Genomic DNA, 15637 nt, shown 5'->3' on the forward strand with positions numbered 1-15637 from the left:
TTACTTAAACCCCCAAACTTGGAATGACAGTATTGAACATAAACAAGGGACACTAACAGAACTGACCAAGACTGAGAAAAACAATGCTGAAGAACCGTGACAGGGCTCTTAAGACCAGCTTAGAGGCAGGGATAGTTGTGTCAGGACTAAGACTCAAGGCCAGTGACATTTGAGGAACATCTCAAAAGAGCCCCACTCCACCACGTTCTAGGCAATTCTAAAAATCCATCATTGTCACAGGCACTAAATCATTAAAAAAATGAGGCTACTGCCCTAGTTGAAAGCACAATGAAACAGTACTTCTTTCTACCTCAGCATCTTAAGGTCTAGCACTACCATTTCTTCAGTACAGAACTACTTTCCAAAAACACTGAGAATGCAGATATGAAATGGATAAAGCCTGAGGTGACGGCTCTGACTTGTCCATGTCCTTTAGGAGGAAATCTCTCACTGCCCAGAGGTGTTTGTTTTATTCTTCATTGTAATGGATGGTCTGGTGCTGCTTGCCAAGTGCCTCTGGCACAGACTGAGAAGATCATACCAAGAACATGCTGTGTGCCAGATGCTTTCTGCAGGATGTCAGATTTGACAGAAATGGGAAAAGACTAGCAGTTGGGGTGCAGGTATCCAAAGAGGGCAGGGAGGGAAGAGGAGCTGCCACATACCAAATTCAGGAGAGCCACCTTTATGTAGTCTGGGACAGAGAGATGATTAGCTCTTTACTTCGTGGGGTTCAGCAAAATCAACACATCCACTGAACCCACGCACAGCATTACAGGGATGAAGATAAGAGGAGAGCTGCTCTCCAATTCCTTTGTGGGAATGACAAAACTGACAAATACCAGAGTGATCTATGTCATAAAATGGGCTTTAATGTCTCCCTCTTACAACATGATAGTACTGCTTAAACTGGAACTGGCATACAGTTCCCAAGACTGGCTTCCTATGAGGAATGGAGCTGACATGCCCCTGGCTGCTGTGCAGCTGGAGCAGCCCCAAGCACTTAACTCAGTACAAATTCTGGAGTCCAAATACCCACATCTGCTGCAGTTCACCAATTTTGGAGTTCTGGAACTGGCAGTGTAGATTCTGTGAATACTAAGTACACCAGACGCTGTTCTGTCTCTTCATACTAGCTGCTCCGTTCCTTCCCTCAATATTGCTGTTCTTAGCATTGTGAGGTACTAAGGAACACTCTGGTTTTGCAGGGCCTAAATCTCCCTTCATTGCAGGTTTGAGTCCTGTTTTGTTTTTGCTTAAAACATCTCTGATGTGTGACCCATGCTAATGTGACTTGCCCTGTCCAGAGGACTCCTGGCAGTCACATTTTCCAAGTTTCTTCCTGGCTGATGGCTCTCTCTGAAGCCCAACACAATAAGACGATTCCAAAGAATTGCATTTAAGAATGAAGACAAACGGGAGTCTGTCTTCTTTCTATGCCAGTCAGTCCTTGTCTTGATTGCTTTATCTCTTTCTTTCTTTCTTTGACACACATATCTGCATGTGCACAGAGCTCTGGAAGGATCCTCTTATCTGAAGACTGTGGAAATATTTTCTGAATTCAAGGAATTATCCCTTTCATTGGGTGATGTTCACACTGCAGACTGGTCTCTACCTTCCCAGATGTCTTCTCGTTGCTTGGCTTCCAAACGTTTTCTCTCTGCAAATCAGGGCAGTGTTAAAGGTGGTAGTGTACTTCATATAACCAGTGACTTTCCCTTAATCCAAATTACAAGGCAAACTTTATTAAACAAAAGCTAGATTTCCTAATTTTCTCTTATCTGATTCCAAGAGTTAATATCTTTAACTTTCCAAGTGCTTTGTTAAATGGAAATGTTACTATTATGACATAAAAAAAATATATAGGGGGCTAATAGGAATATAAAGTATACAGATTAAGTCAGAATCTAGCAGGATCTAGATTCTAGTCTTGCTGATAATATATTTATTAGAATTCTATTTCTCAACTGTGTTGAGTGCTTAAATATAATTGCCCATTATTCACAGTTTACTTATCTTTTCAAATATTTCAAGTGATCAAGAATGTTTCAATATTCTTCTTCTAACTTCCTGCTCAAATGGTAGCTACTGGCTTTAGCCATATCTATCTATTATAATCTTAGAAAAAATATTTCAGAGGCAAACTGAATTTTAGTATTTTCAGAACACTTTCAGGAACCAGAAATCTTCTAAAATACTCAATTCTAACAGGAAATAATGACCACATATAACTGAGGGAAAACTAAAGACTTTTTTTTTTTTTAATGCACAAATCTGGGTTATCCATCTTCAATTTTTAGCACAGAAGCTTCATTTCCAATTAACACTTTCACCAAGACCTGAGACAATACAGACCATACATGGTTTGATGGCACGCGCACTTCATTAGGTGCCACAATACCCGTTCTAATTCCATGGCTTGTCATTTATCTTGACACCATAAAATGTAGGTGATAAGCCTAAGTGCTTCCTTCTACAGGCTATTATTATTTCAGATGTCTGTACAAGATTTTGCAAGTCATGAACCAGAGGGATTACAGAAATCAAAATCACGGTGAGTTTAGAGTTAATACTTGCTATTTTGACATATCTTTCCAAATCAGCAGAATCTCTTATAAAATTCCTTTACTATAACTGACTGTACTTTAAGGGCAAAGAACTTGGTCAGGAAGCTGACTGGCACTTGTAAATCTAAGAAAGAGAAATTCACTGCTATTTGGGCACCATCTTGTGGCACAATCAGAATATAGCAGCAAGTTACAAGAGGCAGAAAATGGGGGTAGCGAATTCCAAACTGAAGGCTCGCTAATTCAATGTCGTGTGATATGGCTTTAAGACAGGCTTGAATTGGGCTAGGACTCTCTAGGAAACAGCACATTTCTTAGGAAAGCACTGTATGGTTCTGACTCTCACAAACAGGAAAGTCAGGAGGGGATCGAAGGTAACCTTAGAAAAAAAACAATCAAAAACTGGTTCTGGATTACAAGAAAAAAGTGAAGAAACCAGAAAAGTGAATTATTAGAACTCAAAGTTTTCAATAAACAATATGGGAAGTTATAAGAAAAGAAATCCAGGTGCAGTAGAAAAATATAATGACTGGCCCATAATCCACATTCCAAAATGAAAGCAGTTCTGAAAACAAAGTTTTGTTTTATTTTATAAAGTTTGGACCAAAATTAATTTGGTGATAAATTAACCTGAGGGATATGAGGCTGTTTATAATCTTTACTTAAGCCATTTAGGATGACTTAGTCATACACTGTTCTGCAGAAATATTAATGTTAATGTGTTTGATTTTAGTGCTATGAAACAAATATTAAAATAACCATGTTTACTTTCTAAAATTGGAAAAATTTTAAATTCTGAAACATTCTCTACCCTAATGCTTTCTAATTGTTGATTTCTATTACCAAAAATATGTAAATATAAGAGGAAATTCTGATTATAAGCCATGAGAAAACCATATGAGAAGTACAAAGAAATAATAAAAATGTGAGGTATAAATTTAGAAACATAAACATGAATAGAGAAATATAGATTATGATGAGACTTAAAAATATAATCTTCATTTTAAAGAGTAAATGGAAGCTTGGAAGGGGGTTAAATGACTTGCTTAAGGTTAAACGGTGAAAAATTGAAGCTAGAACCCAGGTCCTTAATACTTCAAATAGCATACATTCCACTATCCTGATATCTGAAAATATCTACAAAGAAAAAGAAAAAATGTGGGAAAAAAATGTATTGACAAAGTTAAAGAAACATGCTGTCCCTTTATTAAAGGAAAAGGAAAGCAGACTGCGTGAAAAAGCTCTTATTGACTTTACCTCCAACAATTAACAACAGTAAGTAAAGAGAAAGCCCCACAGTAGCCATAATGGCAAAGAAGTAAGGAAGAATAGAAGAATTAGTATGAAATGATTAACCTAAAGCATTCACATAACTGGCCCTAAAAGCTTTTCATTCCCAGCATAATAAATAAATAGGCAAAAATGATTATATTAAATGAGCCAACTAAAATCACTTCTCGCTGAGGGAACAGAAAGTGCTAAAGATTAAAAAAGGGCCAGTTTGATGTCATGTTTGAAAAAAATTAAAAAAGATATAAATTGCAACTTTAAAAATGTACTTCTACACCTAAGAAAATGGAGAAAATCATCACAAAATCTACCTGTAGTCACCTACAGAGTAATAATCAACATGAAGACTTGCAGTACAAGTCTGGTTAAACTAATCTAATTGCCTTCTTTTATGGTTTGACAGACCTGGAAGATCAAGGAGAAGTAATATAAATAATATCTTAATTTTAGGAAGGTTTTAGATTTTAGGCTTACCAAGTATTTATATAATCATTAATAGGCCAGGAAAATATAGTCTGGATTACCTAAGTGTTAAAAAGTGGCATATAACTCTGGAGAGTAGATTTGATTATCAATGTATTAAGTATCAACACAAAGAATTACATGCTATTTACTTAGCAAGAGTTGGTGAAATGTTCAGTTAGTCCTAGGATCAACATGTTCCTCTCTGATCTAGGCCAGGATGTAAGTTTATTAAACAGCAGGTGACACCAAAAATATGGAGAAATACTGCATTTCAGAGAAAAAGACCACATTAAAATGAAAAATGTGGTTAGAAAGTAAGGGAACTTCTTATCAGAAGAGAAAAGATATCAAGAAAATGCCCCAAGACCTAGATTTTTGAGTCGGCAATGCAGTACCACTCTTGCAGGCAGAAAAATGGAATGCCTGAAAAGGGACTTCAGAAGGTAGTAACTATGATTAATTTTTTCATTATAGTTGACTATCCTATAGAGATGATTTTAAGTTCTTAGTGATTTAACTCATCAAAACTAGGAGATCAAATTATTGTTTACTCTTTCAGGCCTATAACTCAAAGAACAGCCTTTTAGGACCGCCAATTAATCACCTATCATCAAGAGTAAAATGGAAATAAATTATGAAGTAAAATTATAACAGGCTTTGAAAATGAGAAGGAAACTTATTCTGAGAAGTAATGCTAACTATCTCCAATTTCAGGTGAGAATCAAGTAGTTTGGTAAGTAGAATGTGAGTAAATTTTACACATATTCCTTAGTTTGGTCTATAAAGTTTTATCATTTAGTGTATTAGTGGATTAAATGTGATTAAATCAAATACAAAGCCCAGAAGGATGTACAGAGAATATTTTGATGGCTGCTATATGGGATGGATTTTGGGGGTGTAAAAAGGGGGATAGGATTAAGATGTGCAAATTGCCAGTTATAAAAAATCACAAGGATATAAAGTACAGCACAGGGAATAGAGTCAACAATAATGTAATAACTATGTATGGTGTCGGATGGGTACTAGACTTATTGGGTAATCTCAAAAATTATTAAAATGTCTAATCACTATGTTGCATACCTGAAACTAACATAATATTGTATGTCAACTATAATTGAAAAATAAAAAACAAAATTGAAAAAAAAAACATACATAAAGCACTGAAGGATGATCTATGCTTTCATTTCCCACTCTCAGTGAAGTTCTAATCTGTTATGTACTCATCTGGACTGAAAAATATACTTTCCACATGTTCAAAGGCTTAGGAAATAACACTCTTATCCTCCAGATATATATATATAGTATGATTTGCTTAAAATGAATTGGATACTTCCCTTTTCTCAATTCTTTCCTTTTTAAGGACTAAGACATAGACTTCTCACTAAAAAGGTAAAAAGATCAAAGTAGGGTGGAGGAACTTAGTAGGAAAGTATTTAAATATCAGAATCACGAATTCCAAATTCATTAATTAGAAGGGTCTCAGATGCACTGTTCAACTCTGGATTTTATAAAGAAACACATGGAGGACTTGACAAGGTTCAGAGTACTGTTATGAATGAAATAAGATTTGTGAAGAAAAATTAAAGTAATCAAATCATTCACATATTCAGTCAATGAACATGCATATATATTGAGTATCTTTTTATAAACCAGACACTGTGCCAGACAGAATTCTTCAAGTGGGAAAAAGGAGATTATAGTATTATTAATATTAAGAAGGCACACAGATCTCAATTCCCATTCTAATTCTGATCAACTGGCAATGGTCACTGAGTCAAAACTCACCAAGAATGTCATGACTGATGAGCACTGCTATGGGTAATGGGTGGGGAGCAGCAGTACACAGTATGTGTTTGTCATTGCTGGCTCATATTATAATGAACACTAATTTCCTAAGAATCACACAAATAATAGTATTCTGAATTTGTAAAGCACTTTTCTAAATATTTTTACACATATTAGATTAGGTTACGTCAGACATTACTTTCACTTCATTGGAAACGGGTACAGAGACTCGCCCAGAGCCACACAACTAGTTAATGGCAAAAACTCTATTACAGCCCAGATTTCCTCATTTGTAAATGATCTACCCTTGATCTTTATAGTTAAAGGTTGTTAGAACAGAATGGTGTCCAGATGTTTCCTATTTCTCTACTAAGAAAAAAAGAAGAAGAAATTGGTTTAAACTATCGTACAGATTTAAGTTAAACCTAACGAAGAATTTTCTGACAGTGGAAGCAGCTAACCATTGGAATAAGTAACTAAAAAGAAGCCTGTCATATTTTATTTTCTGAAGACCCAAAAACATTTTAAATATTTTTTTTCTGGGAAAAAATGTTAATTGCCCCCAAATCCTTCAAGAGAGATCACAGTATTATAGAAGGAGCATGGGTTTTAATTAGAGGGATCTAGGTTCAAATGCCACCTCAATTTACCAGCTAGGTTACCTTAGGACAGTTATGTAACTTCTCTGGGCCGGCTCTAAACTGGAGATAATACCATCCATCACAGAGTTATCATAACATGTTACATTACCTGGAGTCTCCTTCTAATACTTTTAATCAACAAAAAACCCATGGCTTTTAATCTTAAAATCTTCCAAACTAAAGTGAGAAGAGAAACAAGTACTTAAAATACCAGGTTCATATTTTCTTCCTTATTCAAGGCAGATATCCCCACTTGAAAGGACCAAATCTTGCCAACTCTCTAATTCTCCTAAATAGAGCACACAATGCACTGCACAGGGCGGGTTCTCAGCGAAAGCTGAATGTAGCTGAGAGTAGTACAGGAAATGTAAAATAAAAAGAGTAATGATAAAAAAACATGCACTAGAGTCTGTGCTGGACTCACCATATAATGATACTGCTCCTATTACTAATAAAAACAGCTGCAGCTAAATTTATCACACACTATAGGCTATATAATCAGAAGCGAGGGCATTCCTACGGTTTTTGAAAATGAAGTCTCTTTTGTAGATTATCTCACTTGATTTCCCTTTTATGGATGAGGAAATAGGCTTCCAGAGAGTAAAAGATCTGTCCAAGGTCACAGAGACAATAAATGGCAGAGCTAAGGTGTGACCCAGGCAGTCTTATTCCAGAGTCTATAATGTTATCCACTATGCTATGTTGATCCCTCTCCTTCTAGTGGAAAAAGGTCTAGAACAAAAATATCTACTCTGCTTAATACCTAAATACTACTTTTATTTTCCACAGAAAAATAATCTTGCTAAGTGAGAAACTCTGGGGTCCATGCAGGCAGATACAAGAGTATCTGCTCAATGTATAAAGAAGCCAGAAAGAGATAAATCAGGAATCTTCCACATGCATCTTCTCAGACATAAAGAATGAGAAAGCTCTGAAGCTTATTAAAGGAAAAGTCCTCTATAATATGTACAGCCTTGGCACCAATAGATAGTAGAAACTTATCACAATGAGTCTCTATTCACAACTAAAGGCCTTCTTTAAAAAAGTTAGTAATAAGGTACCCACTTAGCCAACAGTCTCATTTGTAACTGCATCACTGAACTGTCCTTTGTATAGCTGGGTACTGAACACAAATACTTCAGGTGGAGCTGTATGCTGATGTGCCTACAGAGAAGTAGAGAATACTCAAGTTGATATCCATGTAAAACTGTTGCTGGATACCTGTAGAGATACACAGGAAAGCATGATACACTGCAAAAAGTCACTACTCTTTTTATAGATACCATTGTTATTACCCTCTATTGATCTTCTGAGATAACTGTGGTTATCACAGAGAAATCATTTTCTTCAGAGACAACCAATTAATAAAGAGTTAAGGACACTGCATTCTCCTTTAATTCTGTTACTGCTATTGATAAAAACTAGAGGAATCCTCTCATTTCTATAGACTGTAAGAGGCCTTTGAGTGAACAATGCAATGGAAAAATCAAGACTGCCTTATTATAATCATTAAAGTTTCAAAACATTAGTTGGGTTCTGTTCTGAAACTCTAGCACCTGCAAAAATATACTCTGTCACTAGTTATCTGGCCAGTGCAGCTGAGAGTCCAGAAGCTGCCTGCCATCACCAAAGCAGAGTGGACAGGAAGTATTAATGGCCTTGTTAGACTGGCAATAAACAAGGAGTTTGAAACTTCAATTCATTTAATGAAAAAATGAAGTTACTTTTCAGTAAGTGGAATTTTAAGAATAAACTGCCTTCACAGATTCCACAGATCGTGGGCTTAAGGCAATGAGACTGTCTATAGCCTGAAGGTTGATAAAAAGTACTTAACTACAAAGCTGGAATCCCAAACCTTTACAGACAAATCAACAGCCTATAAAGTGGAGAGAGAGATTTTAACCTCAAAACTATAGGGAAAGAAAAATCCTATTTGTGAATCAGTTGAAATATTTTCTGAGAACTCTTAGATACTGAAAAATAATCAGAAGTTAGGTAATCTAGATGTACTCTAATGGAGCCACTCAGGACTGTCTAAACAGAAAAAAAAAAACACCTCCTTCAGTTATCAATGTCAGCTGCTGGCTTTTCTTTAATTTGTCTTCACTTAAGATCTAAACCATTTGATAATATCATGCAATCGTGGCCCAGTAAAACCATAGCAAATAATGTTTTCTGCCTCAGAGATTATTGTGTTTTCACAGAAAAAATTTTCTCAGCGTTTGGAGCAAGAACTATAGAAAAAGCCATGGATGAGCTGAGAAAACCGAACCTATCTCGGAAAACAACAGTAAGAGAATGGATTAAAATGCCTTGGTGTGCAAAACATGCAGACAAATCCTGAAATGTATTCCTCCTAAATGTAAGGCATGAAAACTATTTCAATACACCTGGGAGGCTTCTAGGAAACAGTAATGACAAAATGGAATAAGCTTCATTTTGTTTTTTAATACATATCTTATAGTGAGCTCTAAAGGGATTAGAGAAGAACGCCATCACTTCAACTCACCTCGGGCTTCTTGCAGTTTCTTGAGTTCGGCTTCCCGTTCAGTTTTGCTCTGTTTACTTCGAACCCCAAGGGCACTGATGACCAGCCTTCTGGCTAGGGCTGCTGAAGTCTCAGGACGCTCTTTTGCTGGATGGAGGAATTCTGAATGGAAGAAAGAGAAGGGTGTAAGAGGGAGTACCGTAAAACACTCTAGCTCTAAGTGATTTAACTCAGTAATTAACATGCAAAATAGACTAATAAGGGCTGCATCAGTAGTAATTAATACAAGCCTGAAAGATGAAGATCAGAGGAAATTAACATGGCAAAGCACAAACAACCCCTTGCTTCATTATCTCTATTAACACAATTTCTTATAGTGACTCTTATGAAACAGCTAAACATAGAGGTAAACTAGGTAAGGATGTCATCAGAAAATGGTTGCTGCATTGCTTGCAGTTAGCATCTCCCATTCTCTCCAAGTGGCTGTTCAGATGCCATATTTCCAACATAGCCATTTCTCTTTTCTATTTTTCCTTAAAAACACACTTCCTTTAACACTAAAAATAAAAGTGTTATGTCTTTAGAACTCTGGATGCTGTACAAGTGCTGCAAAAAACAATAACACTAACATCAACAAGAAAAAAACCAAGACTATAGACTCACCAGCATAAGCCCTAGCTTTGGCCTTGGCTGCTCTTGTGGCCTGTGACAAGGGCCGGATCTTCACCATGGCATGTTTGTTACCCAGAGCATCACGAGCTACAAAGAGAAATAAATATAAGGAGGAAAAGACATGAAGAAGAGTGATGCAAAGGAAAATTAAGACTAATTCTTAGAAAGTATTTCCTAGATGTTATGCTTTTTTTTTTTCATGGCAAGCAAAGGGGATGGTAAGCTCTAGAAAATCCCTAAGGAACAACTTAACAGTGATTATTTTCAGATCAGGGATCAGCAAACTATGGCTCTGTGATTATTTCCAGCCAACTATCTGTTTTTGTAAATAAAGTTTTACTCAAACAGCCATGCCCATTTGTTTGCATCCTGTCTGTGGCTGCTTTCTTGCTACAACAGCAAAGTTAAGTAGTAACAAAGACCATATGCCTTAAAATATTTACTATCTGGCCCTTTACAGAAAAAGTTTGCAGACCTCTCTTCTAGGTGGTTCAGACAAGAACCAAAATCTCTAATTTCTCTGAATACCTCTGCATCAGATGTAACATGAGGCCAATGATATATGTGAAAAGGCTCAATCATATATTCAGAAAGCAGATATTACAATCTCTCACTGGATAGGTTAAAAGGCTACTTCAAATTCATTTGTCTGGGGGGAAAAATCATAAGTACTGTAAGATTTAGTCACACAAGCATCTTAAATCTCTACCTATAATTTGTTTATGTACTAGTGTAACTGACAGTTATGTAACAAACAACCTCGAAAGGAGCTGACTATTTCTCCAAATACATTCAATGTAACAAACAACCTCAAAAGGAGCTGACTATTTCTCCAAATACATTCAGATTAACATAAAAAGGGAGAAGGGAAGCACATGGGTAACCAATACCATGCCTAAAAAACCTTTATCTGCCAAGTACCTATACTGGCTAAATAAAATCCCAGTTGGCTGGAACTGAAGAGAAAAAAAGGACAAGTAGCAGAAGAAAATGTATAATAAGAAAAGAACACTAAAATCCATTGGTAAATTACCTGTAATCGGACTGGAGAATACTCCTAGGGCATGTGTATCATCCACCCATTTAATGTCAAATCCTTTCTTCCTGCAACAAAAAAAACCCCACAATTTTCTTTCTTAAAATTTACATCCATGAAACACCTTTCAAATAAAGTCCCATAAAGCACTGCATGATAAGAAACACTCAACAAGAGCACAGGTGGAATGGGGATAATGACATAAAAAACAGCTTGGAGGACAGAAGAAGCCACTGATTTTTAAAAGCAATAATACCATCATAAAGAACTACCTGGGAGTATTTTACATTCCCAGCCATTTTACAGACATCAACTACTTAATCCTCACAAGTCCCTTGGGGAGGTATTTTTTTTTTAAACACTATTTACAAGAGACGTTCTATGGGCATATGGGCACAAAATAAGAGGTAGAAAGGGAGTTCAGAGGAGGGATAGAAGAATACTAGAGGAGGAGGTAGGCGGGGAAGGTCACCTGGATTTAATGCATATGTAGGCTCAAGAACAGAGATAGAGATAGAGACAGAAAGGCAGTGGGAGACAGGTCATTCAAAGGAAAAAAAAAGTCAAGTAATGGAGAGAAAGGACAACTATAATCAGAAAGGTTGATCTATTCTTTCTTACTTGTTGTAGAAGGGAAGTAGAAAGAGAAAATAGGAAAGAAATGTGGCAAAGCCAGAAAAAATCAGGATAAAAGCAATCAAGATAAAGAGAAATATCAATTAAGTTAGAATCAAAAGAATGACCAATGAAGTACTAAAAAAACACCATCATTTTAGAGCAGAGTTATATAGTGAGCACAAAGACTATCAGGATGACAACAGTTATTTTTTTCAGTTAGAAGCTTAAAACTGTTCATGGATTCAATATAGTACTGTGGAAAGAACTCAGGTGTTTGAGGGTCAGAGATATAAACGGACTTGGGTTCTGCCACACTTTGAATCCTTGGGCAGGTTTAAACTCTCTTGAGCTAGTTCTGCTCATCTGCAGAAATAGGCATAGTACTTCTCACAGAGTTGTTGTAAAAATGGAAATGAGATCATCCATGACAAGGCAAAGAACACGGTGCTGAGCACTCAGTGGACATTTAGTAAATGAATGGTGCTCATTATTTTTTATTATTAATAGCGATACTCATCAGGAAGATTATTAATATTGATGAAAATGGTGATTAAAACATGAAGCTGACTAGTATTTGGCTCAGATATTATAGGCTTTTGTACTATGACCTCTTCTTTATTTTTATAAAGCACTATAATGAAAAAAAAATGACAACTCCTAAAATATTTTTCTTCTTTAACAATCAGTTAAGAAAAAAATTCCTTTGAGGGAAAAAGAAATAAAGAAGGCTTTGTAGGTAGTTAAGAAAATTTCCTGAATGTAAGGGTAAGTTTGACTATAACATAAAATGACCACAGGAGTTAGAGACAGAAAAAATTCAATAGTAGAAATCTACAGCGTAAGATAGTTTACAAAAAGGACAGAAAAAGACCTAGATGGGTTCTGGAGGGTCTTTTAGACTTTGGAATTTAAAATCTTTTCAAATGCTTTTCTTTTGAGGATGTTTTTGGATTTATTTTTTTAAATGGTCTTACAGGTTAAGATCAGGAAAAAACAAATCAATGGGAAGTTAACAATTCATAAGAATTAACTAATCTTCAGGAAAGTCTAGATCCTTTAATAACAATCTAAGGTAGTTTTAATTTGTGATTTAATCTCATTGACTGCTTTTAAAAATCTACAAAGCATTTTGTATGAAACAGGCTCTAATACTGGGTCTTACATAACTAATAAATTTGACTGACCACCTGCACTATATATTTAGAAGGTCTATGAGAGAGACTAACTGTCCTCCAGGATTCAGTCACCCCTTCTTTATTTTATAGAACTGATGCCCAGCGTCCTCAACCAAATATAAGTGATGTATATTGCTGCTAGCTAGTTTGCCTGTTCTAGAACTTTATAGAAAAATAGAACACTTGATTTTGCACATAAAATTTTACTGAATACGGCCACACTCATTTGTTTACATATGGTCTATAGCTGCTTTTGTGCAACGATAACGGAGTTGCCTAAAATATTTATAATCTGGCCCTTTAAGAAAAAGTTGGACGCTATCCCCAAATGATATAAAATTGTACAAATTCAAGAGTTACATGAATTAATTTTAAATTAAAAATTTTAATATCAAGATTACAGCATTTAAGTATAATTCTTCTTGGTACTGACCTCTTTTCAGACCCTGAAAATCTTTTAATAACTTTCTTTCTAGATTATTTCTTTATTCCTGAAGTTTGTTTTTATCTTATAAACTAGAGATATGGAGGTATACTTCTGACTCTTTTATCTTTTCTTATGCTTTTAGGAATGATATGCATACTAAGAGTCAGTGCAATTGTTTTCAAAACCACTTATATCAATTTCGATTTACATTCACTACATAAATGAATAAAATTAAATCAATGAAACAAGTAGGAAACAGAAGCATTGTTGTGTCTATAAAAACTGAGTTGAATGCTTTGGAAGACCAGAGAAAGGTGAAGTCACTAAAAAACTCAAAGAACTATTATCAATTATGTTAGGGCAAAACAGCCAAAAGCAATATGGATAAAAGTAAACCCTATAAGCAATATGCACTCAGATGACTCTGAAGGTACGTTAAAGTTCTTACTCTAAAAAAATGAAACTGGAAGTCATAGTAATATATTATGATGGTGACATACAAGAACTCTTCTATCAACCTACCAATAACTTAAAAAAAAAAAAAAAAAAAAAGGCTTGGTACCACATCAAAGACTGGCAACTAAGTGGACATTTATAAGTGTTGTTAAAATAAACTAGTTGAGACACATAACAATTATTTTTTATCATTCTCCACTTGATTATTTCTGAGGTTATTCTGACCTCAAATCAATAATTTCATTTACAGTGTTCTTAGACTGTTAGTGCCATTGGTGCTTGGCAGAAAAAAACAAATCTTTTCAGGAGAAATCTCAATTCCCATATATAAACTTTCAAGGAAAATGGGTGGCTCACAGTAAAAACAAACAAATGAACAAACATGAAAACTAAACTTCCCCAAAAGCAAGGCACTAGGAGTAAGAATCTGCAGAAACAGAACTAAAAGGACTTCAGATAAAGGAATTACCAGACATAAACTATAGGAGGTCTATGTTTAATATACTTAAAGAAATTTTTTAAATCTTGAAAATATTTGGAGAAAACAAGAAACTAAAAAATCGCCATGCAGATTTGGAAAAGATAGAGAACTTTGAAAAATGAAAAACATAGCAAAATCAAATTTAAAAATTCAAAGGTCAGATTTAACAGCAAATTAAACATAACTGAATAAAAAAATTAGTGAACTGGAATTCAGAGGTAAAGAAATTATTCAGAATGTGACAAAGAAATGGAAAATATGAAAGAGAGGTGACATGAGAATTAAGTGAGAGGTCTAATATATATTTAATTGGCATCTTAGAGAAGGTAAAAGAGAAACTGGTACAGATAATATTTAAAAAGATAATGTCTGAATGTTCTCCAAAACCAATGAAATACATTAATTCATTGATTTAAGAAGCCCAAATAATCTCAATAAGAATAAGTAAAAAGAAACACAAAGTCGCATCATACTGAAAATGCAGAATACCAAAGAAAAGAGAAAACCTGAAGAGCATCCAAAGAGAAAAGAGAGATTACATTCAGAAGTGATAGTTGTTAGACTTTCAGTTGACTTCTCATCCTCCATTAAGAAAGGCAGAAGACAGAATAACAACTTCAAGTTTCTGAGAGAAAAATAACTGCCAATCTAAAATTTTATTATCTAGCAAAAATATCTTTAAAGAATGAAGTTGATATAAAGCCATTAAAAAACAACAACACACAAAAAACCAACTGAGTTTGTTACCATACCAGCAAACAGTTACTGAATGAAATGCTAAATATGTTTCATCCAGGAGGAAAAATATTTCAGATGGAACGTATGAGAGGCAAGAAGAGATAAATGAAAACACAGAAAATGGGTAAACCTAAATGCTGAATATATAAAACAAAAACATCAAATGGGGTTTAAAAGAAAAAATGAAAAAATTTAAAAGGATCAAAATGCTCAATCACAACAGCATATAAATTGGGGTGGAGAAGAGGTGAAGAACGAAACTGGGGAATGGAGCTAAAAGCCCTAATAGTGTTTGAAAAAGTGTAAAAATATTAACTTTAGCCACTGACAAAATTAAGCATGCATTTTGTAATTTCCAGAGTAACTACCAAAGACTAGAAACAGAGTATCGTTTCCCCAAAAAATGGAATGAGAAAAAAATACCTCATCAATCCAAAAGAAGGCAAGAAAGAAGAGAAAAAGATGGAACAAGTAAACACACAAAAAAAGATGGAAGGTATATATCCAAATACAGTTGACCCTTGAAAAACACAGGTTTGAAATGTGCAGGTCCACTTATATGTGATTTTTTTTAATTTACAGTGTTGATACAGTACAGTACTGTATTTGTATTGTCTCCTCATGATCTTAATAACATTTTCTTTTCTCTAGCTTATTTTTTTGAATAATACAGCATATAATACATATAACATACAAAATATGTGTTAATCGACTGTTTATGTTATTGTTAAGGCTTCCTGTCAACAGAAGACTATTAAAGTTTTTGGAGAGTCAAAAGTTATACGTAGATTTTTGTCT

General features: G+C 34.8%; 1 protein-coding gene across 9 annotated transcripts in view; it reads right to left on the reverse strand.

Moving 5' to 3' along the window:
• Nucleotides 1–850: 850 nt before the first annotated feature.
• Nucleotides 851–15637, reverse strand: part of R3HCC1L (R3H domain and coiled-coil containing 1 like) — a 68794-nt gene continuing 54007 nt past the window's right edge. For 7 of the 9 annotated variants that reach the window (XM_039871564.1, XM_039871565.1, XM_039871569.1 and 4 more), the window contains 4 exons: nucleotides 10942–11012; nucleotides 9900–9995; nucleotides 9258–9398; nucleotides 851–1660 (listed from right to left, as the gene is read on the reverse strand). In XM_039871564.1, coding sequence (XP_039727498.1) covers nucleotides 1593–1660; nucleotides 9258–9398; nucleotides 9900–9995; nucleotides 10942–11012 — 376 coding nt within the window. In that variant the 3' untranslated portion in view covers nucleotides 851–1592. Of the gene's footprint in view, nucleotides 1661–7813; nucleotides 7913–9257; nucleotides 9399–9899; nucleotides 9996–10941; nucleotides 11013–15637 lie in introns of all 9 variants that reach the window. The other 2 variants (XR_005654709.1, XM_039871571.1) reach the window with 2 other exon arrangements.

This window comes from Pteropus medius, unplaced genomic scaffold (assembly GCF_902729225.1).
Source record: "Pteropus medius unplaced genomic scaffold, Ma_sr-lr_union100, whole genome shotgun sequence".
Classification (NCBI taxonomy): Eukaryota; Metazoa; Chordata; class Mammalia; order Chiroptera; family Pteropodidae; genus Pteropus; species Pteropus medius.